This window comes from Tenrec ecaudatus, chromosome 1 (assembly GCF_050624435.1).
Source record: "Tenrec ecaudatus isolate mTenEca1 chromosome 1, mTenEca1.hap1, whole genome shotgun sequence".
NCBI lineage: Eukaryota > Metazoa > Chordata > Mammalia > Afrosoricida > Tenrecidae > Tenrec > Tenrec ecaudatus.
Genome location: NC_134530.1, coordinates 209,239,044 through 209,265,783, shown reverse-complemented (window position 1 = coordinate 209,265,783; position 26,740 = coordinate 209,239,044). Strand labels below are relative to the sequence as shown.

General features: G+C 36.5%; 1 protein-coding gene across 2 annotated transcripts in view; it reads right to left on the bottom strand.

Annotated features, from left to right (window-relative positions):
* Positions 1 to 26,740, bottom strand: part of CDC73 (cell division cycle 73) — a 139,091-nt gene that overhangs the window by 15,917 nt on the left and 96,434 nt on the right. For both annotated transcript variants that reach the window (XM_075528584.1, XM_075528591.1), the window contains exons 11-14: positions 24,795 to 24,852; positions 19,707 to 19,742; positions 18,595 to 18,682; positions 1,674 to 1,835 (exon numbers count right to left, since the gene is read on the bottom strand). In XM_075528584.1, coding sequence (XP_075384699.1) covers positions 1,674 to 1,835; positions 18,595 to 18,682; positions 19,707 to 19,742; positions 24,795 to 24,852 — 344 coding nt within the window. The remainder of the gene's footprint in view (positions 1 to 1,673; positions 1,836 to 18,594; positions 18,683 to 19,706; positions 19,743 to 24,794; positions 24,853 to 26,740) is intronic.

Sequence of the window (26,740 nt, the reverse complement as noted above, 5' to 3'; positions counted from 1 at the left end):
CCTTACACCAAGCCTTCTAAACTTAATTACATATATCATCTTATATGTGATCTTTTTGTCCCAGCCTTATTTGCAAATTTTTCTTTCTTTTTTTAATCATTTTATTAGGGGCTCATACAACTCTTATCACAATCCATATGTACATCAATTGTGTAAAGCACATCTGTACATTCATTGCCCTCATCATTCCCAAAATATTTGCTCTCCACTTAAGCCCCTGACATCAGCTCATTTCTCCCCTCCCTCCCTGTTCCCCATGCCTCCTGAACCCTTGATAATTTATAAATTATTATTTTGTCATCTCTTGTCCTGTCTGACATCTCCCTTCACCCACTTTTCTGTTGTCTGTCCCCCAGGGAGGAGGTCACACATAGATCCGTGTCATTGGTTCCCCCTTTCCAACCCACCTTCGTTCTACCCTCCCTGTATCGCCACTCACACCACTGATCCTGAAGGGATCATCCGCCCTGAATTCCCTGTGTTTCTGGTTCCTATCTGTACCAGTGTACATCCTCTGGTCTAGCCAGACTTGCAAGGTAAAATTGGGATCGTGATAGTGTGGGGGGTTGGGGAAGCATTTAAGAACTAGAGGAAAGTTGTATTTTTCGTTGTTGCTGTATCGCACCCTGTCTGGCTCGTCTTCCTCCCTGAGACCCCTCTGCAAGGGAATCTCCAGTGGCCTGCATATGGGCTTTAGGTCTCCACCTCGCACTTCCCCCCCTCCTCCCTTCATTCACAATAGTAAGATTTTTTTGTTCTGATGATGCCAGATACCTGATCCCTTCAACACCTCGTGATCACACAGGCTGGTGTGCTTCTTCCATGTGGGCTTTGTTGCTTCTGAGCTAGATGGCGGCTTGTTTACCTTCAAGTCTTTAAGACCCCTGATGCTATCTCTTTTTATAGCTGGGCACCATCAGCTTTCTTCACCACATTTGCTTATTACCCCCATTGTCTTCAGTGGTTGTGTTGGAAAGGTGAACATCATACATCATAAAATACCAATTTAATAGAAGAAATTATTCTTGCATTGAGGGAGTACTTGAATGGAGGCCCAATGTCCTTCTGCTACCTTAACACTAAACCTATAAATATATGCACATAGATCTATTCCCCATCCTCATATATATATTTACATATGTACATGTCTTTATCTAGACCTCTATAAATACCCTTTTGCCTCCCAGCTCTTTCTTCTATTTCAATAATTCCTCTTTGTTATATTACCCTTGATCATGCCCTACCAGGCCTCCAACACACCCCCTTTCTAGCCATCTATGTCTGCACTTCCATTAGAGTAGGAACCCACTTTTCAATGTTATAGGGAAGAGTAATTGATCTATTAATTTTCAAAGTTGGTTTTAAAAGGATATCATTTCAAATTAAAGCAAATCTTAAATATCTAGCTTAAAAATCATCAAGTACAGTAATTCACCAACCAGTTTATGGAGCTTCAAGGCCTTATCTCTGAGTTCCTGTGAGTAGCTGAGAAGTAACTGAAAACAGAAACCCTCTAGGCTTTGTATAATATTATATATCATCTTAAATTCTATAATCATTTTTTAAAGGAAGTTGTTTTTCTAACCATTCAACTTAGATTTCCTAGATATAAATTATGGCCTACACCTATTTCATATATTTACCCAATATTTTAAAAATACAGATTATCTTACCAGTCTTGAGGCATCAGTTTAAGCGGTTGATCTACTACTCTATAAGGAACTGTCACACTAATTGCAGTGCCTCCTGGTTGCATCTGGTCTTTTCTTCTCTGTATTAAAGTTTCATTTTCACGTTGACAACCTTGTTTCTTCTTCTCATCTGATGGGACAAATCTTAGGATAAAAAATAAAAGTAAGGAAAAGTAAACTATATTTAAGTATGATGAAACTGAAAAAAATTAACTATTTTGAAAACAGTTTATTGAATTAGTAAGTCAAAGTGAAAACATCTATTTATACATGGACTATATGAAGATGAATGTGGCAGTAAGGCTCATTAGCCAAAGACACAATCTTGCTGGCTGAAAACAAGTAAGACTTGTTGCACTTCATTGATGATCGAAGATTACTTGACATAAAAATCCCCACAAGTGGATCAATACACAACAACAACATGATTAACAGGGTTAAAAAAAAACCCAGAAATTAACAAGGATTTCATTTTACTCAGTGCGGTAATCAATGCCCCTAGAACTAGCAGTCAAGAACTAAAAGTCCTCTTTAAAGTGTTAAAAACAAAGATGTCTCTTTAAGGACTAAGAAGAACCTAATCCAAGCTATGATATCTTTCAATGACCTCCTAAGACATGCAAAACTCAGACAATGACTAAGGAAAACGGATGCTGCCTTTGAACTATAGTGTGCAGGAAGAGCAGTGAGTGTACCACAAAGCGTGAGAAGAAAAGATCAATCTGCCATGGAAGAAGCACAGCCAGAATGCGCCTTCTTTCAGAAGCATGATGGTAATACCTCATTCCCCTTTCTTAAAGATATGCTCAGTAGGGATCGGTCTCTGGAGAATAACTGTTTAAAAGTTGAGGGTCAGAGAAAAAAGTCTCTCAACAAGATGAAATCACACAGTGGGTGCAACAGTAAACGCAAACTTAGAGGCAATTCCAAGAATGATGCAAAGGATCCCCTAGTGACAACGTGGCTACATATCGAGCTGGTAATTCCAAGGTCAGTGGTTCTAACACATCAGTTGTATAAGATGAGAAAGATGAAGCAATCTGCTCGTGTAAAGATTAATGTGTTAGTACCATAAAGGGGCAATTCTACTGTGTCCTACAGGGCCACTATGGCAGTGAGTTTGGTGAGAATGATGCAGGACTGAGCAACATTTCCTTTCGTAAGACATATAGTTGCTATGAGTCAGAACTGCTTCAATGGCACCTGCCAACAATAAATACACACGTCTATGTGTGTTTAGAGAAATAATGGGCATTCTACGGTCAATAATTAGTCTCAGAAAACACATGGAGTCTCTAATGAGTCATTACTGACAAAATGGCAGTCAGTTTCATTTCTGGATGTATTCTGACAGGTGTTTTAACCTGGTGGTCTAATTCTGTCAGTAATTTTGTTAAGGCCCTTCTCTGCAGAGCCATCCCAGGGGTGGCTCGGGGTGAGCGCTTCTGACAGTTAACATTTACCCCGAGCCACACTCCGGATTACCGCCAGGGAGGTTAAGAATATAGGTCTATCCTTTGTAGGTCAAACAAAAGCCAGGATCAATTGGGCATACTGGTGATCAATTTGGCAGACTAGTATGCTTGCGTGTTTCTGTGTCAAACACATTTAATGTGAATATTCATCTAAACAGCATTTAGGATGAAACAAGGAAAGAGGCACATTAATTCTTTATTTCTCAAATGCTATTACAGGAGATATTTCATAGTAATGGGAAACTTTACTATAAATCAAAAACAAAAAACCCACGACCATCAGGTGAATACATTGGGTCAACCCACTACCATCGGGTCATTAGAGACCCTACAAGGGCAAGACAAAACTGCCCCTTTGAATTTCCAAGACGATAATTCTTGACAGGATTAAAAGCTCTGTCTTTCTCCCATGCACCATGTGGTAATTTCAAACAGCTGATCTTATTCTACGCTGCAGCCAAAGCTTAGCCACTACACTACCATGGTTCCTTCAAAAGCTTACCTAAAATGAAAACAGGGGCTTTAGATTTTTCTTTTTTCATCATCAGTGACACAAATTTTGTAGTCAAAAGATTTTAGTGGCAGCAAAATAATAGTTTTTAGGTAAACTTAAAAAGTAGAGACAAATTGCTTAACCTGGGGGAAAGTTATGCCTCCTCACAGACACTTTACCACTGACCAGTGAGCGGCACAAGCTGCTTCTGTGAGCCCTGCTCTTCTCTAGCACAGCTAATTTTCTTCCCAGCACACGAGGCAACCTAGCCCACCAAACCTCTTACCTCTATGGCCTCTGGGGACCTTTTATGGGTAGCAGATCGTGTGGGGAACTTAGTATAGAAATTCTCAATATCCAAGCTAAACATTTGGCCTTTTTCTTTCCCCTTCCTCCATCTTTCCCACTTTCTTCTCCTGTGCCTCACCCCTCAAGTGCCCCACCTCCCCCCGAGGTAAACATGCACACACACTAATGCTACCCAAAAAGCAGGAATTCCCCACCCAAGGCAGTTTTATACCTTTATTATAACCACCACTCCCTGCCCCCCCAGTTCTGTCCTACTTTCTCTTCTGGCGTGCTCCACCAGTGCATCCCACACTCTGGAACCCCCACCACCGCAAACAGGTGGGACTGTAAATTCTGGCACACTTACCCAAACAAGGGCTTTAACAGTTTTTCTTTTCTTTTCTCCTCTGAGTCAGAGACCCAGCCACATACAAGTGTGAACAGAATTTTAGCACCCAGGTCTTTGGTCCCTCTCTGCCCTTATACTCTTCTTGCTCTCTTTTTCCTCCTGAAATATATTTTCAAGAAGCCTATCAATTCTGATTATTCTCTCATTCTTCTCATTGGAAGAGCAATGTTTAGGTCCTTTCAAGAAATGTAAGGAGCATTAACGAAAACAACAAAAGAACTGAAAAACTAAAAGCCTTAAACCGAAAAGAATCTGAGAAAATAAATAATAGAATTAGGCAACATAGTAAGAGACCTGAGGATCAATGGAAGAAACAGACAATTGAATAAGTGAGCTCAAAGATAATCATTCTGACTGCAATCAATGGAATAATACATCAACAAGAAGCTGAAGCATCGAAGAAAGGCTGAGGATTATGCGGGACACTATCAAGACACACAACTTATCTCATCAGGATCTTGGAGCAAGAAAAAACCACAACAAATCTAAAGAAAAAATAAGTACAAGAAATTATGGAAGAAATTTTCCTCAATGTCCAAAAGGAGGAGAAAATAAGCATTCATGCAGCCAGAAGAACCCCAAATGAGATAGATCCCAAAGAAAAACATCAAATTTGTGGAAATGGCAAGAATCCTGTGGGCAGCTAGAGAAAAAGAACAGTCACATACAAAGGAAAACTGGTAAGAATAACATCAAATTTCTCGGTAGAAACTGCAGACAAGCAGAAAATGGACTGACATGTGAAAAATTCTAAATTTCTGGAAAAAAAACCTCTTAACCAAGAATCCTCATATATGAGGGGGAAAGAAAGGTATTTCCAGAAAAGGACAAAAATAAAGGAATTCATAAAATATGACCTGTATTTTGGGAAAAAAATAATGAGCAAGAGATAGAGACTGAGCACAAACACATCAAAAAGACGTCAACAAGCTTACATATATTATTATTAGCACTAATGGATTAAATGTACCAATTAAAAGGCAGAGAGTAGCTGAATGGATTAGAAAACAAGATCCATCAATATGCTACCTACAAGAGACAACACACCTTAATCTCAGGCAAAAAAAATCTACAATAGCACTCATAAAAAGGCAGCAGTGGTGATACTAACATCTGATAAAAGATGAGTAACATGATGAGAGACAAGAATGAACACTGCATAACGATGAAAGAAACTGCATTGCGATGTGTGTGCTAACTGTGTAAAAAACACAGTATGCAGGATGTTTTATGCTTGGCTTCTTTCATTCAGTTTATAAGGTTTTGATATTTGTCCATATTGTGGGACATCTGGTAGTTCATTCTTTTTTATTGATGGGTAGAGTTCAAACGCAGGAATATACTACCATTGGTATCCACTTTCCCGCTGATGAACATTTGGGATGTTCTAACGTTGAGTGTATTATAAAGTCCCTATAAACGCTATTTTGTAAGTATTTTTGCAGACATATTTTTACTTCTCTTACATATCTTTGAGTGAAACCATTGCAGCACAGGACATGTTTCACACTTTAAGAAACTCTCAAATCATTTTGTGAAGTAAATGCAGCACTTCATACTCCCACCAAGAGTGTATGAGAGTCCTTGGGTAGAATGCCTACTAGCCAAAAGGTTTTTAGTTAGAATCCAACCGGAGACACCCTGGAAGACTTGGTGATCTGCTTCTGAAAGGTTACAGCCCTGAAAATCTCAGAACCACAGTTCTATTAACACACAAACTGGAATTTCATTCCCAGTTTACCAGGAACTGCAATCAATTTAATGGCAACTAACAAGAATCTATCAGAGTACTGGTCATTTTTAGTATTTCTAAAAAATGTAAGGCAGTATCTCACCACAACTTTAGTTTTTCATTTCTCTGATGACTAATAATACTACTAAGTATTATTACATGTCTTTAACAGCTATTTTTAGACTTTAGTAAGCTGTCTTTTTAAGGCTTTTCTCATTAGAAATACATAGCGTGAATATTTTCATCTCCTGAATAGTATCTTTAACAAATACAAGCCTTAAAAATGTTCATGTAGCCCAATTTGTCTTTTATGGTTCATCCTGAAACTGTAGATGTCTATCCCAAACTCTCATTCTCCTGCGCTTTCTTCCAGAAGCTTTCTGTCGTTTTTAGCTGCTATGCTTGGGTCTATAAGGAATGTTCATTTTTCTGTATACTTTGAGGGAGAGGTTAGAATTCACTGTTCTCTTCCATACACATATCCACTTATTCCAGCAGTTTCAGTTGCTAAGATTTCTTTCCCCAGTTTCATTGCTTTGGCAGTGTAACTTTTAAAAGTAAATTTTGTGGGTCTATTTCTAAATTGTCCATTATTTTTATAAGTCCATTTGTCTATCTGTCATTATCATATCTTTATTATTGCAATTTTATATTAAATCTTGAAATCAGATTGTGTAAGTCCTCTCACTTTGTTCTTTCCCAATAAGTTTGTTTAAATATTTAAACCAGTGTTAAAATTTTGAATGCATTATAAACATTTAAATTCAATATGTTGTTCCATTTACACATAGAACTCATGAGAAGTAATGAGACGATGAGCCAAACTAAACCAAACTCACGACCATCAAGTCAACTTTGACTTCGAGAAGCATTTTAAGGCACGACAGAACTACCCACTTATGGAAGAATACCCCATCTTTGTCCCACAGAGCAGTTGATGGAGAGAATATGTGAACCACCACCACCAAATTTATGCATGTCTAGTTAATAAAGATTGTGTATGCCATGATTGTACAGTAATGTTAAGCTTTCACCAATTAAAGAGTGTAATCCAAATTTAGAAATATTAAAACAGGGGTCCACAAACTTTTTAAACAGGGGGCCAGTTCACTGTCCCTCAGACCCGTTGGAGGGCCAGACTATAGTTTAAAAAAAAACTATGAACAAATTCCTATGCACACTGCACATATCTAATTTTGAAGAAAAACCAAACAAACTAACGGGGCAAAAACACCCAGCAGGCCGGATAAATCTCCTTGGTTTGAGGCCATAGTTTGAGGATGCCTGTATTAAAACATTGAAAAATAAAATGATTCTCTTAGATTTTATACAAAAGTGTGTAATACCCTAGCCAACTTGACTAAAAATTTAAAAATTAACCAAAATACTATGCATTATAGAATTAAAGATTCTGCTATGTTAGTTCAATTAACAATGGATTCTGTTTCACTCTAAAGAATAAGTTTAGAAATAGTAGCTAAACCCAGCAACAGCCAGATGAAAACAATCTGTTGAAGTTTAACACACACTAATTTACTTTATTTCCATGTCTCTCCTCTGCAAAAAAAGTCAGAACACATAAAGTTTGCTATAAAATAACAGTCTTGTTTATAAGGGAGAGGGGCAATGTATCTATCATTTAAATGCAATGACTGAGATAATAATAATATTGGTATCCTAGCCTATCATACTTTAAATATATTTTTATAACTCTGCATTTATGTAACTCTAAATTAAGCAGGATCTATTCACTAGAATTTACTTCCTTTAATCAAAGTAAAATTCAAGTGTCTACATTTTTACAACATTCACATTTATTTTATATAATGTTAATTTACACAATTCTGTCTGCTCTCTGCTAGACTTCAGTTTTCCTGAAGGTAGAGTGAATCTCTCAGATAAAGAGCAAGCAGTCTACTTGGTTGGGTGGTGCTTTGAGCTAACCAGGTTCTCAAATACTGGTTATACAAAACAAAGAAAAAATATCAATCTAACAGAATTACATAGATATAATTCCATGTAATTAACAATTTCTAAGTGTTCTCAAACAAGAATTATAAGGTCACTATGAGTATATTTATTGGTAACAGATTCAATTATCAAAAGCCAAGGTTATAAAACACACTTGAAACAATGTACAGAGGAAAAGATAATGATAAAGATTGATCGATTATTTGCAAAAATAGTAACACGACAGAGTCACTAAAAGTGAAATAAAAGATACCTGAATATTCAAATCTAACTATTAGATTTTGGGATAGAAAAAATAAGTCTACTGGAAGTTAAATCTGAATATATATTTATATATATCAAGAATATATCCATGTATCTATATCTATATCTTGATGAGGAGGCTACACTTCAGCCACAGAGTCAATGAAGGAACATAAAAAATAGGAGGAAATGGAATGCGTGCCTAATTGCTTCCAAGAACAACTGCCTTTGACTTAAAACCAGAACGGGATGGATGGCCCTTGGCTACTATAAAGGGACAGTTATTGATCAAAGATTCTAAAGAAGAATCCTAATCAAAAGGAGGAAAAATGTGAAATAACTTATAATTGTTTCTGGAGCCATGACTCACAAATGAATGTCTAAAACTATTGCCCTGAGGTAATGTGTACTTTGAGCATTATGCTCTTGGAATCAAATTGATAATAGTAACTCAAAAAAAGATTAGTTACTATAGATTTGGGGCAGTGAGCTTATGTTAATGGGGAATGAAAAATGGAGAAAAGGAGGGTAAGAATGGTTGCAGAGCTCAGAGAACGTAATCAGTATTACGGAATTATATATGTAGAAAGGGCTGAACTTAACTATGTTCTACTATGTACATTCAAAAGAAACTTTAAACATGCAAAATAAAAACCAAAGCAAACATAGAATGCGGTTTACTAAGAGACAAAGAGAAAACGGAAAGTTTTGAGAAACACGGAGAAGAAAGTTCTTGAATTGTGTCATTCGAATCCCACAAAGAGAAAAAATGTATTCCAAAGAGGGTAAAGGCCAAGCATTTCTCAGGACTGGTGTAAAACACCAACCCATATATTATAACAAATTTTTAGAATCTCTAAGAAAAAAATCTCTATCTAGGTACCTTTAGATAAAAACTTTAAGGCAACTAAATAAAGTAGATTTCATTCATAGGTCAGACTAACATCAGTAACAGCAAAAGAGTGGGAAACATCTTCGTTACCATGAGAGGAAAAATCAACCCCTAACTGCTTTTCAAAGAGCCCTGGTGGCACAGTGGTTACAAGTTGGGCAACCAATCACAAGATCTACAGTTCAAAACCACCAGCCACTCCATGGGCAAAGATGAGGCTTTCTATTCCCGTAAATAATGACAATCTCCTAACCCACAGTGGCACTTCTACCTTGTCCTACAGGGTAGCCATTAGTGAGATTTGATTTGATGGTACAGAGTTGGCAGGGAGATGTTGCTTTCAAAGTGATCATTTTCCCAATTCCTGTGGCTATTGAAAACATGAACTATTCTCAGCTCTGTGTAAGCTCCAGTAATCGTTATGCATGCTTCTTTCACAATGATTATTTACTAAGCCTCAAATAGTTTCTTCGTTTTCAAATGCTGAACAGCATCCAGTTCATGCAGTCAGGAGGCCTTGCATATCTTTGGCGTGCTCTTTTGGTATCTCCGCCTTGTGAGGGTGCCTATTATTCCAACATTTCACATCAGAATTTCCATCCAATTGCTTTATCATAAATATGCTGAAAATCCCACTAAAATTTCTCTTTAAGATTATATCTACAAAAACAAAATATACTTATTATGACTTAAATAACATAACCTTAAATTTGTAACGTAGAATGTTAAAAGCTTAAGCCGGGTTTTATTTATTTACTAAAAGACTAGAAATTTGAATTCTCAATTTTATACAAATCCAAACAAAATCCATGCAAATATGAACTAAGGGTTATATCGAGTACCGTAATTGTGTGAAGGAGATTTCAATTATGCATTAATTATATAGCAAAGCCTCCAGCTGACTCAAACTGTAGGGGAGTTGTCAGTTGCAATGAAGTTTTAAACAATGCTGGGAGTGTTTGAAAGTTAGAAGAAAAGTTAGGCATGGTCTATCCTAATAATGTGGTCTGTTTATTTGTTTGACTTCTCTGTGTGGAGGGGAAAAGTGAAAATTTGCCCCCCAATCACTGTCTACTAGCTGCTATTATAGGGCAATAATTAAAAATTAGGTTTGTAAAAGTCAGATGAGCATTGCAATGATTTGAGGCAAGAACAAATAAAAACGGAATTTCTGACACTTCACAAACATAAATTTTCAATAATTGTTCAAAATTAAAATTTATTTGAAAGATAATTTTGCCAGGTACCACTATTTTGAACAACAGATATCGAATTCACAATTCATAAAAATCCTAGTGTGGTAGCTATATAATCATTTGTCAATTTGAAGATTAAGAGTGAAGGGGTGGAGTCTAGTCTGTCAATCTGAACACAGCCAAAGAGGCAACTGTGGGCATGGCCTTCCCCAGAAGATTCTGGGACAAACTCTGGTATTTCCTCCTTGGAAGCAGAAGACACTTGGCTCACTTCCTGCGAGACTTCCCTGAGGAGAAACCACATGGACCAACCCTGATGCAGTCAGAACCCTGGACCTGGAGAAGTCAGGCAGAGAACCCTGCCAGCGCTGAGATGCTTACGTCACTGGATCCCAAGACTTTTCTACCCACTGGCCTGTGATCGTCCTGCATTCAGCGTCACTTGCATGCGCTTCGTGAGTCTGAAGAGGATTTTATAGATTGTTATTGGACATATGGACTAATATCAGATTTATGGACTGGGTTGATATGCTTTCTTAATGTACAATTACCTTTTATATAAAACTTCTGTCTTATACAAATATGCGTGTTTATGAATTTGCTTCTCTAGTCTACCCAGACTAACACACATAGTTTGCAGGTACCTTGAGAATTTTCTTTTCTAAGCAAACTATTCCGACCCATATAAAGTGTCCAAGGATTTATAAATCTTTAGAAGATCAGACACCCTTATCTTATCCCTTAGAAGCGATGATAATTTTGAACTGGCAACTTTGTAGTTAGTAGTTCACCGCCTATCCAACAGCACCACGAGAACTGCTTGATCTAATACAGTAAGTGGACAAAAACACAACATTAATGTTATGAAGCTTCAGGGTAATAACATATGCCAATATAAGGCATTAAAGAAACACACCTCAATTAAGAGATATTTTAAATGTATTTTTAAGTTGTGCCCAAACCACCTTATCCTTGCATGTATACACATATTCTAATCCCCAGTTATCTAAATGTGTTACCCCAAGACTTCAACAGGGTTCTTCCCTGTTCAGTCATAGCTGATGATACAAACGAAACTTGAGTGAATCCAAAAAATAACCAGAAATGTGTTTTGCCAAAGGCCTAAACTCCCTCTCAGAAAGAAAGTGTGTATCTTGCAAGTAACCAAATCTCTCGACGAGAAAGTGGTACCCCCCACACACACAAAGATGAAAGCCAGCCGTACTAGTCTGAATGTGTGTCATTCTCCCTTCCTGGAAGTACATTCATAGAAGTAGTTCAATCGCCCTTCATTCGGTTACTGCAATTGCTCATTCACTATCAGTCTTCCAAATTTTCCATGGTGCAGGACTTTGACCGGCAAATTTTTCCTGTTCCAGTTTGTACACTTCATCCAAATTTCACATCAGTCGCTATGACGGAACAGATTTCAAAGCAGTTTAGAGCTGTGGTTGTCCCTTTCTTTATCTATTGAATGTACTTAATGTAAGAATAAGTCCTGTCTTTAAGAAACTCCTAATTTAGTTTCAAAAGATAAATAGCATGATAAAGCAACAATACAAAAAAGATGTACATCATAGTTCTAAGAAATCAAAAGATAAATTAGTGAAAGCATATTAGTGATTCTAATGTAGTTTTAATAATACATGATTCTAATGCAGTTGTAATAATATTATCAAGTCTATTTTTAAAAATGGATCAAGAGATTTATAATTTTTCTTTTTTTAATCATTTTACTGGAGACTCATAGAATATAATTCTTAATTATAGATTATAATCTACAATAGTTATTTGAGGAATCTCATTAGGTGGTACATTATATCAAAAGATCCATGCTCCTTTACGCCACATAACATCTGCCAGATTATTTTTCATTATAGAAATTTAACAAAATACAAAATTTCTTCTTTTCATATAAAAATAAAACCGACTATCATCTAGTCAATCCCAACTCACAAAAGCCCTATTGGATGAAGCAGAACAGCCCCATGGGGTTATAAATCTTTATAAACGCAGACTATAATGCTTTCTCTCACAGTGGTTGGTAGGTAAAAAGTGCCAACCTTTTGGTTAGCAACTGTGCAATTAAAATTTTTAAGTTAATGAATCGCAGTGCCATTCTGAAGATAAAAATGTATGGATACACTAGTAAGTGGGAGTTACCCAGATTTTATAAACTATTAAGTTGGAGGTTCTTAAAATTCATTTCTGTACTGTGGCAGTTACATAATCTCCTGTCAACTTGCGAAGGGGTGGAATCTAGCCTGCCAATCAGGCCAAGCTTGATGACCTCATTTGGAGGCCCCACAGAGATAAATAGCTCACTGGAGGCCAGATCCTCTCTCTATCTTTCTGCTTTGACTCCCTGCAAGACATTCCTGCTGACAAGACACATGGAGCTGTGGTGATGGCAGCCAGAGACTTGGAGCTGGAGGAGAATATATGGAGACCCACGCCAGCGCTGAGATGCTTCCACAGGCACTAGATCCACAAGACTTGCCACTCACTGGCCTATGATCTTCCTGCACTCAGCGTCAATGCATGTTGTGCATGAATCTGAAGAGAAATTTATAGACTGGTAATGAACATATGGGCTAATATTGGACTTATCGACTTGATCTGCACTGGGCTGGGGTGTTTTCTTAATATACAATTACTCTTTTATATAAAGCTCTCATACACATGAGTGTCTATGGATTTGTTTCTCTCGTCAACCCAGATGAACACATGCACTAAGTAAACCATACATCAGCAAATATTGTAAATTATTTGTTCTCACAGTTGTACTCTTCCTAAGTAACTGAAGTAGTTTCATTCAGTGATAAGTTATTTAGAAGCAATAAATTTTTTTATGTGAAGTCACTTGTTTTCTTTCACAAAGAACTGCCATTGTTAATTTTCTGAAAAATAAAGCAGAACCCCGACATTCCTCTTTTGGGTATTTTGTTACTCAGTGCAAGTATTTCCTAGATATCACTAAATATTTTATTAAAAAATTTCAATGCCAGACCATTAAAATTGCAAAATTTTAAAATTATTCTAACGATAAATTTAGGCTTGAAATTTTGTAGAAGAGTTTATTTTATTCTTGATGGTTACCCCTGTCAGGTCCTAAAAAAACGCCAATTTCTAAATCCAAATGTTAGTTAGCTTTACTGGTCAAAACATAAACATCGGATATTAGAATGTCTAGTTGTAATTGCAACATCTAACTAGCAGAGTAGTCTATAAGATTTCTTTTATCTTTTATTATTTTCACTGAGGAAGAGTAGTTGAGTGAGAAGTTACATTACCCATTTTAAATCTCAAATTCAAAAAACAATAAATTCCAAATAATTTATTAGATTGCAAACACATCATTCATTACCGGTGGGAAACAGAAAGGTTATTCCCCAGGTTGTCCCTCCATACTATAAGCCAAACCTACAGTGCTGCTTGCTAACACATGGTCAAGGACTACACACTTGGAGGTCAACTGCTTAAAGGTTATCACCTTGAGGGTTATCAGCCATCTGGAGCAATCAGACCTTAACTCTGTTCCACCCTTAGTGGGGCCATTGCCCTTCTGATAAGGATAGTACATTGTCTCCCTGAAGGAGAGCCCGAAGACAAGATCAAGCCAACTCAAGGAGAATCCAAGGTTAGGCTGCCATCTTGACTTTAAAAGTCTACCCATCTAGTCACAAGTATACCCCCTAGTCCTTCCCCTTCCTATTGCGTGTACAACCCCTACCTCGCTGTTTCCTTTCCTTTTGCAGGTATGCCTATTGTGTAACCCTGTCCTGTTACGATGTGGTTACTTACAATCAGAGGGGTTTGCATGCCCCGAGTGTCTCTAAGTTTTGGTTAGAACTATACTTTCTCTCTCTCTGAGGACTGGGATGCTGAGATCATGTCCATCCTGGGGTGAGCAATTGCATGTTTATCTTGTCTGATGTCTCTTTAAATTTTACTCCTCCATTCCACAACTACCCTTTGGACCCTTTTGATTGTGGGGGCTGGTACCCCACAATTACCCATGTTCTATTACCATATAATTTGTGAGAGGGCTTGATTAAAATGTTTTTTAACTTTAATTTAAAACTTCTTCCTAAGTAACTGAAGTAGTTAAAGTTACTTCCTCAGTTTCTCTTAGGGATCTTTTCCTCCTGTGTGACCTCATCTTCTGGCTTAGGAACACTTTGTTACTTTTTAGTCAAGATCACTTCAATGTGGTCAGGGAACCTCATGTGTGGATTACCTGGCCATGAGCACTAAAAGCCTTCCAGCGACGCATCATCGGGCTTTACCTGGATGTGCTCAATGACCTGTAAGCGCAGCATCACTTTCTGCATTAAGCATGCACAGCAAAAAATTCAACGCTCTTTTTTTGACCACAGACCATGTGTCTAACCCCACTATTTGGCCTGGGCACATCCCATCTCCACTATTGTAATCTTAGATTGTCACACAATGCTTCTGCAAAGTGACATCTCTCAAATACTTGATGGGTTTCTGGATATGCACACCCGTAATGGCCTGGGCAGTTTCATGAATATTCTTAAAATGAACCGGAAGAGTTGAACCTTTTGACTTCCATGATAATAAGAGTTTCCTGGGTCGAGTAGTGAAACACTTTGGCAGATCACCTCAGGCCATTGCAGGAAGAGTGGAAGTTTTTAATGGCTGATCACTGTTGAGGTCTAACGTGATTTTGAGTTTTAAAGTGTCAAGTTTTATTTTTTCATTGTACTTTGAGTAGTGATTTATTGACACTAACTTCTACCCTAAAAGACTGTTCTTAGGAGGCATCCATCAAATCAGCTCCAACTCTTAACAACCCCATGTACAACCGAATGAAACAGTTCTGCCGTAGCCTCACAATTGTTAGGCTTGAGTCCACTGTTACACCTACAATGTCAATCCATCACATTGAAGGCCTTGCTCTTTTTCTTTGACCCTCTACTTGACTAAGCATGATATCCTTTCCAGGGACTGCCCTCTCCTGATAACACACCCAAATTACATAAGATAATATCTCACCATCCTCACTTCTAGGGGCCATTCTGGTTGTACTTCTACCTACAAGGATGTGTTGGTTCTTCTGGCACTCCACAGTACTTTCAGTACTCTTCAGTAACACCTTTCACATTCAGTTCTCTGCTCTTATTCATTGCGCAGGCTTCACATACATATGAGTTGACTGAAAAAAAATCATGGTTTTGTGTTTTTGTTCTCATTAATGAATGAATGGAAAACAAAATATGGTAGCTACATTTTGCCAGGCCCACCTGAGTCCTCAAAGAGACACCTGCGCTCTGGTACACTTTAGCATGGCGTTTTCCAGCAGATTTGCCCAATGCAATATGTTGTACGATTTGTCTATTGCTGTTCCATGAGTGTTGACTGTACTTCCAAGTAAAATGAAATTCTGGACATACTAAGTGGCACGACGCTTTAATTGTCACCATTTTCAATCAATGACTCCTAAAACATCACCTTACTATCAATCGAGTGAGTTTCAAGAAGGTTGAAATTGTTATATATTTATCTACCATAACATTTTGCTTTTAGCTATTGCTCAATAGGTATTTGCGGAATGGACAAACTCAATATACAAAATAATCTCTCCCAACTCATCTATATCTTTCTCACAGTTGTGACATCAGATTGCCTTACGAGAAAAATATTAAATCACTAATGTAGAGTGTACCCTAAATTTCAACAATGTATCTTTTTAATCATTTTATGGTTTTATTATAAAAGTATGACATGGTTTCAAAAAAGTTGGAGGAACATTCCATCTTAGCTCCTTTCAAGCTTAGTGTACATACAAGTAGAACATGTGCATTAAGCTGGATATATATGTACAGTGGAATATTGCTTTCGCTAAATGGAATAAAGAAATGAAGCCTTAAACCATACTATGACATAAATGAATCTGGAAAGCCTTGTGCACAGTGAAATAAGTCAGTCATAAAAAAAGATTAATATGATAAGATCTCAATTATATGAAATAACAAGAATAGGCAGTTTATTACTGGTTACAGAAGTCATTGGAAAACAGTGAGTGTTCGTTTATTGGGATGGGAAAGTTGGCGATGATTATGGGTGATGCCTTACAACCTAATTAATATAATTGGTATCATTAACCATCAGAAAAATATTTTTTTTATTAAATTATGTGTTATATATGAGGAGCTTAAAAACTTTCCTGGGAACATAGGGTTAAGACTTACAGTTGACTCTCTTCTCCCTCTTCACTTGCAGTATGTGGAAGTACAGATCAAGACTTAATTTTGAGTTGATACCAAGGGCTCAAGTAGAAAAAAAAATGTTTGAAAACGGTGGCAACATAGGTACAAATGTGATTGACACTAAGGATGTATGAATGGTTTGTTTTAAGAGCTGTAAGAGTTCCTAATAAAATGATTGTTTTTAAAGAGAAAAAGATTTCATTTCTTTATAGACAAGCAGTATTTCAATGTAGTATGTACCACATTCTATCTATCCATTCATTCTTTGATGACCATTTGGTTTGATGACAGCTTAGTGTGCAAGTTCTGTGTGCACTGCTGCTTCCAAGCCTCTTGGGCAAATACCGTATAAACTCGTGTATAAGCCGAGTTTTTCAGCACATTTTTAATAGTTTTTGTGTAAAATTCAGTGCCTCGGCTAATATTCGGGCCAGCCTATACTCGAGTATATATGGTAACTAGGAGTGGAACTGATGGAACATGCTGGTTCTATGTTTAACTTTTGAGGAACCACTAAGCTGTTTTGCACAGTTGCTTTACCATTTTATACTCCCACTGGCCATGGATATGATTTCGAATTTCTCCATGTTTGCTAAAATTTGTTGTACGCCATGTTCATTTTCTAACTTAATCACTGTAAGAATGTACTGGTATTTCATTGTGGTTTTGAATTGCATTCATCAAGCAATCTACTTAAAGCTAAATGGGGAGAGAAATACATCTTACCAAATATAAGGTGGGATTCAAAGAACTTGTTGAAAAAAAATCATGGAATTTTCCTTTGAAATTTCTGAAGCATCTTTCCTCAGGTATAACCCACAAAATTAAGAAGCACGATTATAATATTTTTCTTTAGTCTTAATAGATTAATATGCATACTGCTTTAGACTGCCAAATTAATATAAGGACTTAAACATATATTATAAAGATACAGTCCTAAGAATGTACCACATCAGACACTAGCACTATCCACATCTCAGTGCAATCACCTAAAAAATGCTGCGTAAATATACCAAACACTTCTGAAATGTATAGCTAAGATAGAAAATAGTCATGGTATAAATGAAGCAAAACCATTCACTAATCAAATGGCCTGAAGCTGTAATGAACACGTATGAAAAGGGGATCTACATTCGTAAGCCTTCGTTTTTATCATCTACACAAAGAAAGGGCACAATGGACCTAGAATACCAGAACCTCGAACCTTAGAAGAGCCATGTAAATAAAAACTGAAGAAAAAAAAAACACCCTTGATTTTATAGTTAAAAAGTATTCTAAGAATTACATTCGCTTTTGACTTGTACTATAAAGGAGGAGATGAAGAAGACTTCATGGTAATTTTTCAATCAAGGGCCAATCCCAAAATCATTCTGAAGACTGTTTGGATCTGAATTGGAATGTATACTACATTGGTGAAACAAAAACCTCCAAGGCATGAATTTAACTTAAGCATTGACTTTAGGCTTGTTATATTCCTACAGGACATGACATAAGCATTTATAAAAAGAACTATGGAAGGAAAAAAAATCAAATGAAAGCCATTCATATTAACAGTCAATATAAGATCTATATTTTTATTAAGACTTTCCACAACTTTATACTGCTTCTTCCCTTAACTCTCCAGAAATGAATGAACTTGTGATTATTTGTAAAGCCTATGCTACAGATAAGAAATTGTGCTTCTCCCTATAACCAGTAGGTGGCACAGTAGTTAGATGTTGGGCTGTTAACCAGAAGGTCAATAGTTCAAAACCAACAGACTCTCATTAAGAAAAAGATGAGGCTCTCTACTCCTGGAAGGACTTAGTCTTGGAAACTAGGGGTAGTTCTACTCTGTCCTCTAGGGTCATTAGGAATTGAAATCAACTTGATGTCATAGAGTTTGTAATTTTTTGGCTTTGAAATGGCATAAAAAGATCATCTGACTTCTTTCCCCCCCCCAAAAAAAAAGTTTAACAAATTACTTACTTCAAATCCTGTAGAAGGTCTTTTGCATTAAGCATAGTTATTAAAGAGGTGGTAGCTGCCGGAATTATGATAATAGGTGTTCGAGACCCTGTAAAGACAATTTTAAAGGTAGTAAGTATATTATTTAAAAGAATTAGAGTTATTTTCTCTAATAAAAATTAAAAGAATCAAATGTATGAGTTTTAATATTTTTAGTTGAAAACTATATTAGACCTGGATGATATTAAAAATATTTAATAAAAGGCATGCCTTGAGCCTTCAGTATGGATTACGAGTTTTCAGTGTGGATTACAAGTCAATGTAAGAAGACCAAATCTTCACAACTAGACCGATAAGTAACATCATGATCAATGGAGAAAAGGTTGAAGTTGTCAAGGATTTTGTCTTACTTGGATCCACAATCAAAGCTCATGGAAGCAGCAGTTAAGAAATCAAAATACATGTTGCATTAGGTAAATCTGCTGCATAAGACCTCTTTAGAGCATTGAAAACTAAGGATATTACTTTGAGGACTAAGCTGCACCTGAACCAAGCCATGGTTTTTTCCCATTACTTCATATGCATGTGACAGTTGGAGAATGAATTAAGACCTAAGAAAAATGGTGCATTTGAGTTGGGGTGCAGAAGAAGACTATTAAAGCACCAAGAACTGGTAAAAGGACAAACCAATAGTCTTGGGAAAAGTACAGCCAGCATGCTCCTCAGAGGTAAGGATAGCAGGACTTCATCTTACAGACTTTGGACATACTGTCAGGAGAGACAAGTCCCTAAAGGACATCATGCTTGGTAAAGTGGAGGGGCAGAGAAAAAAGAGGAAGGCTCTCAATGTGATGGCTTGAAACCATGGCTAAAAGAGTGGACTCAGGCATAGGAAGGATCTTAAGAATTGAACAGGATCGTGCAGTATTTCATTCTGTTGAGCTTGGGGTTGTTATGGGTTGGAGCCGATCGATGGCCCCTAACAATATGGTTTGAGCACTCACTTATAAAAAGGGACACCACGCACAAACATGGCTGCGTAAGCACCTGTCAGCTCTGCTTCTCATCGTTATTTTCCCACATTTATGTTTTAAAATAAATTTACAATCATATATATATATATATACCCTCACCTTTCTTCTGATTTGGGGGAGGTCTTGCTTGGGATACTGTAAAATAAAATACATACACATATATATATCACAATTTTGAGTACTATAAAAGTCATACTCTTAAGGTTAAATTTACAAAACAAGGCCTATCTATTACTTGAATATGACATAAAAAAATCATAAAACATACTGAATTCTCCCAAACACTATTTCTCTGCTCCACAAAAAATATTAAAATTCCTTAGCATCATTCAGTAATCCACAGTCACAAATGGATATGCTACATATACTGCTAAGTACTGAGTCTCGATGTTCATGATTATTAAGGTCTAAGCAAAGGAAAGAAGGCAAAAATAAGTAAAATAATAAATATTAAAAAGAAGCACAGAGTAAAACAAGTATATGTAACACAGAAGTTGCTAAACTACCTTGGGAAATAAAGAAAAACTACTGGAAAGGAAGATAAAAAATATTTCTTTCCCCCACCTCTCATTCTACATCTTTTGGTCTGTTTATACGAGAGAAGAACATTACAGGCTATGTAAGGCTAGTATACATGAAGTTCTATAGCACTCTCTGGACTTGGTCACATTATTCGTAATTTTTATGAAAACACAAACATTTGTATTTTCTAATTATGCTCATATAAAATAGACTTTATAATGGATTGGGATATTTGTTGACATTTAATAAATACTATTTGCAACAAATAGTCCAGTTAAAAATGAACACATTTTAGGATAAACAGCGCTGCATGTTTAGTTTTCAGTATTTATAAAGGCAATGAAAGTTTACTGGTTGTCTTCTATGTCTCATATGCTGGCTATATATACACATGTGTATGAGTGCACACGTGTGTTAGGAGATTTAAAAGACACACTTCAACACCAGTTGTTACAACACTACCATTAAAAGAAATTACACAGCATGTATACCTTTGAAATATACTTGATTGTAAAGGCAGCAAAATACTCCACTGAAACTAATATTCTGTACTCATTTGTGTGGGTATTTTGTTGTGATTAAGTAATATGATTCCTCCAGCCACCTAAAGGAGGAAGAGATACACAAACACACACTGACATGCTAAGTATTACCGTCTCCAATCTTCTTGGGAGAAAAATACTTCATTTTTTCTTAAACCATTTTCAGGAATAGGACAAGAGACTAAAGGTTACATCTGACTATAATTTAAGTTGGTATGTAATATGCTCTTAGTATTTGTTGGAGGGTTAATGGGATGAAAAGCGGGGGCACATAAAAAGTAAAAATGTACTTTTTGTGAGAATGATTTAAAAAAACAACAAAAGGTGCATTTGAATGACGACAGATTGATGACAAGTCCCATAAATGTATTTTACTTTAATGACAATATCAACGGAATTAATTACCTTAAGGCCCAAGGAGATGATGGATAATGTTCTCTAACATAAAATGGCAATAATGGCTCTAACATGAACCACATTCATGTACACATATGAATGGATTGTGGACACATACTTAATTCTAGCCCCCAATTTAAGAATAGTTCATTCTTATGACAAGGTCTTGCTTAATGTTCACCTTCATTAAGCTATGCTATAACAAAGTGTGGAGAAGAAACTAGATGGTGCAGCACTATTAGAAAGAACAGCATCTGGGATCTTAAAGAGCAGTCTTCAAACAAGTGGCCAAATATTTGAGGAAGGTGTCACCTAAATCAGAAGGAAGAAGCAGACTAGCCCGTGTGATCAAAAGATTGTAAACATAATCCAATTCTGAAAGAGGAAATAGTATCAGAGAGTAAATTGTGAACACCTGGCTTGCAGAGAGCTATGGATGACAATGGAATCTGAAAACCCATTTGCAGGGTCCATAGATGAGATTAGGTCTCTGGTGAATTCCCTCTGACCACAGTCCAGGGATTTGAATAGCCTTGCTGTGGTAGTTACATAATTTCATGTTAAAAGTGTACCGGTAGAGTTTAGCATGTCAATCAGGTCACAGCCTGAAGACCTCCCTTGGAGGTACAATCGAGAAATAGAACTCTCTGGAGGTCAGCCACTCTCTCTCTCTTTGCCTTCAACTTCCTGCTTATTGACTAGGAGAGCTGCCAGAGCCCTGCCATGTTTTCCACCAACTTAGGATCCACCACAAGTGACATTCCTGCATTTGGCATCATTGCATGTGACTGCGTGAGTCTGAAAAGTGACTTATAAACTACTATCCGACTTATGGACTTGAGTTGGACTGGGCTGGGACCCTTTCTTGACAGATTACTTCTTGACATAAAGCACTTCCTTGCACATGTATGAGTGTCACCGGATTTGTTTCTCTAGTCAACCTGGCCTAATACACTTGCTATTCAGTAAAGTGTATTGGAAAGTGGATTTTGCAGATGCAGTTAGGATGAACATTAACATTTATCACTTGATCTCCTTTTGACCTATTTTAAATCTGCTCTAGTTTATACTTCTTGCTTTCTTTTTCACTGAAGTTTTTCTGTTTCACTTTGTTTTGTTTTTCTGTATATGAAATGCAGGATGGGTAAATATAGAGATACTAAAGAGATTAATGGTTTCTTATGGTAAAGGAGCCTGGTGACGTAGTGTTTACAAGTTGGGCTGTTATCAACAAGGTCTGCAGTTTGAAACCACCAGAGGCTCTGTGGGGGAAAGATGAGTCTTTCCATTCATGCAAAGTGTTTTGGTCTTGAAAACCCACGGGGGCAGCTCCACCCTGTGCTATAGGATTGGTATAAGTCAGCCTTGCCGCCATGGCAGTGAGCTGGGGTTTGGTCTGGGTGGGGGTATGGCAAGGGAGGTTGGGGCAAATGGGGAATAAATAAAATGAGTAAAACAAGGAAGGTAGGTCCTAAAATTGTAGTGTACAACTCTCTGTAATATGGTTGAACTACTGTATTTTATGGTAGGTAAATATGCCAATAAAACTGGATAACTGGTTTTTAAAACTGGGGCAAGAAAATAAAGCATATCAAACACATATTAAAGTTTATGGAGATTTACTAAAAAATAACCAAAAAAAAGACTCTAACCAGGTTCCTTGTGAATGAAAGGCCTGCTACAGCAGTGGTTGAACACGCCACTGCTAAACAAAAGTTCAGCTGTTCAAACCTGCCAACTAGATGTCAGATGCTGTGACCATATGACGCCACAACAATTTAAAGCTTTGAAAATCCTTTGGGTCCATTCTACTATGTCCTATAGGGTCACTAGAAATCATAATCAACTCAAAAGCTATGGGTTTAGTTTGCTTTGGTTTGAATTAAATGAAGGCCAAGATAAGACCACTGGTTAAGAAGAACATGTTAATAAACTTGACTTAACACACATAAACGGAGGGGGGGGAATAAGTTTTCTGTGAAACAGAGTAATTACAAATAAGAGTCAATATTCAAATCTAATCTATATCTGTTTTACCACTTGAGATGATAGTATCTGTTCTTGTAAAGATTCATAGTCTCAAACTCTGTACTGTATGGTCACTATGAGTAAGAATCAACTACGTGAAAATGGGTCAATTTGGTTTTATTACCCTGGCAAGTTGATTAACCAGTCAATCCTAGTTTCCTGGGCTGTAAAAAGAGAAGTATGTTTCTACACCTTGATATTGCTGCGTTAAAAAAAAGAAAATGCACACTAGTCCAATGGCGCCTGCGGCTACCATCAGAGCTTGTTTCTTTGCCACCATCACTACTATGTAAATGCTTTGCTTCCAATAGATACAGTAGGAATAAGTTAGAAGAAAATGGATCAGGTTATATAGGACTTCAAATTATATTTTCCTTTCAAAATACATAGAGTCTAGGTACACAGGATCCCACTACTTGTAAATAAAACAATTCTTGTTTTCAATGAACTTTCAAATAAAAGACTGCACACAAATTAGTAAATAAATGAAGTTCTTTGAATGTATAATATTACAATACACTGAAAAGAGTATGCTTTAGATAGGGTTCTAGGCAATGCCTCTCAAAAGGAGAATTTCAGCTGAGATCTGAAGGATGAAAAGGCTCCAGATTCCCGAGAGAACGTGGACAGAGTCCTGATGGTGGCAGGAATGCAGGCAAAGGTGAAGCGAGGAAAGCCCCTCCTTGGACTTAAGGAGTTGGCAGGAGGCAAGTGTGTGAGCGCGGTGAAGACAGGGAAGAGTAGATGAGAGTGAGAACAAACGGGAAACAATCCTCACGGGGCCTGTGAACAATGCTAAGTTTGTTGAACGCCAATATCAAGCTTTGAAATGTTTACAACAGAAAATGCCAGGATTTAATTTTCACATCATACTGAACAATGTATAAAGAAAAGAGGGAAAGGGGGTTTTATCCAGAATGAAGCCAGTATTGATCCCTACAAAAAATTTAAGGTACAAGAATGGGAGTGGGATTTAAAAATTAACTTTAGTACTATGTTTGCTAAAGATTCATTTTAAAGCATGATTACAGGCTATGATGGGTTCACCAACAGATGCCTGAAGTTATAAGCATTAAGGCTGTATATCAATCAATAAAAATTATGATGGTGTGCTTCTGTAGGAAAAGAATCACATACAGAGGTAGTAACAGAACTAGAGTAGGTAATAGGTAAGGAGATACATATTCAAGCCTCTAAAATAGTTCTCTAAACTCTGAAATAAAAACATCTTCTCAAATAAGTTCTTCTGCATTTTAACCACATCAATATCCTAGAAAATGGTATTACTTTATAAGTCATTGGTCAAAAGCATGATGTTATATAATCTTTTTACCAATGACTTTTGAATCCAATTTGGGAAAGTATTATTTAAGAATAAGGTACTATTGAAGTCCAGTTAAGCTGTTTAAATACACAATGAAAATATAAATTCAACGTGATTTTTACTTTAACTGCTTATGATTTTCTGATATAATTCTAAGGATTAATTAATTGATAATGTTAACTGAGGTACAGCGAGCATTTTAAATATACTGTTTATCACAATTCTGAAATCAGCCTTATAATACAGTCAATTTTAAGAAAACTAAACTTTTCATGTATTTTAAATAAAGTTTCACTTTCTGCAAGCATTAAGCATACCAAAAAAAGTCATTGTTGGGCTCATATGCAAAATACACCCAATGCTTTATCTTTTTACCTGGTCTCGGTACTGGTTGTGCTGCAGGAGTCTGTGTCTTGCGAGCAGAAGCACCCTCCTTTAAAAGAACAAAAATTGATAACATCAAAGTGTTTTACACATAATTAAACATTTCGATTACCGTGGAAAAAATTAATCACTTTGTCTCTCATTCAGTCACTTCATGGACTGTGTAATGACATTGAACTTTGAAAATTAAAAACTTGTCTTTTATGCTCTTAGTCATGAGGTAATATTGAAATCATTATATTGAAACTGTTACCACAGAGTAGTTACTAGAAGCATGCACTGATTTTCAACTCTCTACCTAATTGCTCACAATTCCAATGTTTTACTTTTCTTAATATCCTATCAGCATTTTTCCTCTAAGCAGTTTCAAAATGAGTAAATGAAACAAACTCATGTAAGAAAGGCACAATTTTACTTTCAAGTACATAAAAAAGAAAACAAAACATTCCAAATAATGAAATGCTTTAAATATTCAGGAAAAATATTATTTATAAAAATGAGGTTTGGTAAATGTGATGTAAGGCAAATGGGAATATTATAAAAAGTAACATTAATTTTTGAGCATGCAATATGTACAAGAAAATTTAGTATGTGCTAAAGTATATCAATTGTATACAACTTATGAGTAAACCTGTCTGAAGTGATTTACTTAGAAAGTAATCTGTCTTTAGTGCAACAGTGTCACTACTATTCACATTAACCTTTCATAAAATATTTTCTTTATAGAATGACGCGAATATAAGGGTCTTCTTTATAATGAGTTCAAGAGCTTGCCCCTCCCTGTTTAGTGGGAGCTCTTACAGATGTCACGACAATCCACAGTTCAATTAGATCAAGCATAATTGTACAACTGCTGCCATGAACATTGTCAAAACATTTTCTTTCACCATACATATACACATATATATATCCGTCTGCATCTTCTTACACCTTCCACTGTATCCATCCACCTGTAATTCTGTTATTTCTTCCCCCTTCATTGGATTTACAAAGCAATCATTGCTATCGCTCCTTCTTTCCTCCCACTTCCTTTCCCGCACCCTCAGGGAATCATTACTTTCATTTCTATTTCTGCCTCCTTGTTGTATTTACATATAAGTAGATGTATAAACAAACACACCTATATTTATATCATTATACATTTACATATCTATATTTATACCTGTAAGTTTTACCTTATTCTTTCCTCTTTTTCTTTTCTCCTGCCCCACTATGATGTTTACCTTTCAATAATTCCTCTCAGACGTATTTCAATTGATCAAACACAATCAGGAACACTATACCCTCCTCACAATCAATTTTAGACCCCTAGTTATTTCCTTTCCTGGCGTTATTTGCTCATTAATCCCCACCACCCTCCTCCTCCTCTCCCATGCCCCCACCCCAAACCGTCTGTCCCCTTGGGATTGCTTAGCCTGCCTATTTTATGTAGATAAACAGTAAGAGAGAGAGGGGAAAAAAGAGAGACCATAAAAAATAGTTCCAAGTTTATTGTCCTGTCTCAGAGTAGATGAGCAATATAATGAACAGGGCCTGTTACAATCCACTGGTCCAATCCCCTTCTCTTTCAGGGGAGATTTCATTCTAAGGGTGCTCAACAGAAGGGAATCTAACAAGTATTGGAAGAATTTTACATATTTATAATAATGAAAATTTGTACTAGGATGACAAATTTTCCAAAGCAGTACTTCTAAATAATGTTTATTTGTTATACTACATTCTCTTCAAAATTTGAATTTTTTACCTGGTAGTATAACCCACATCTTACTCATTTTTAAATAAATGACTGTAATAATTGGTTCAAAGAAAAATGTTTTACACTTTCAGTACAGTGATATTCCTTGTATTCAAAAGAATTCCAGGAAAAAAACCACTTTTATTGGAACAAATAATAGAGCAACTAAAAAAAATCTCTGAAATTAAAAAAAATTATGATA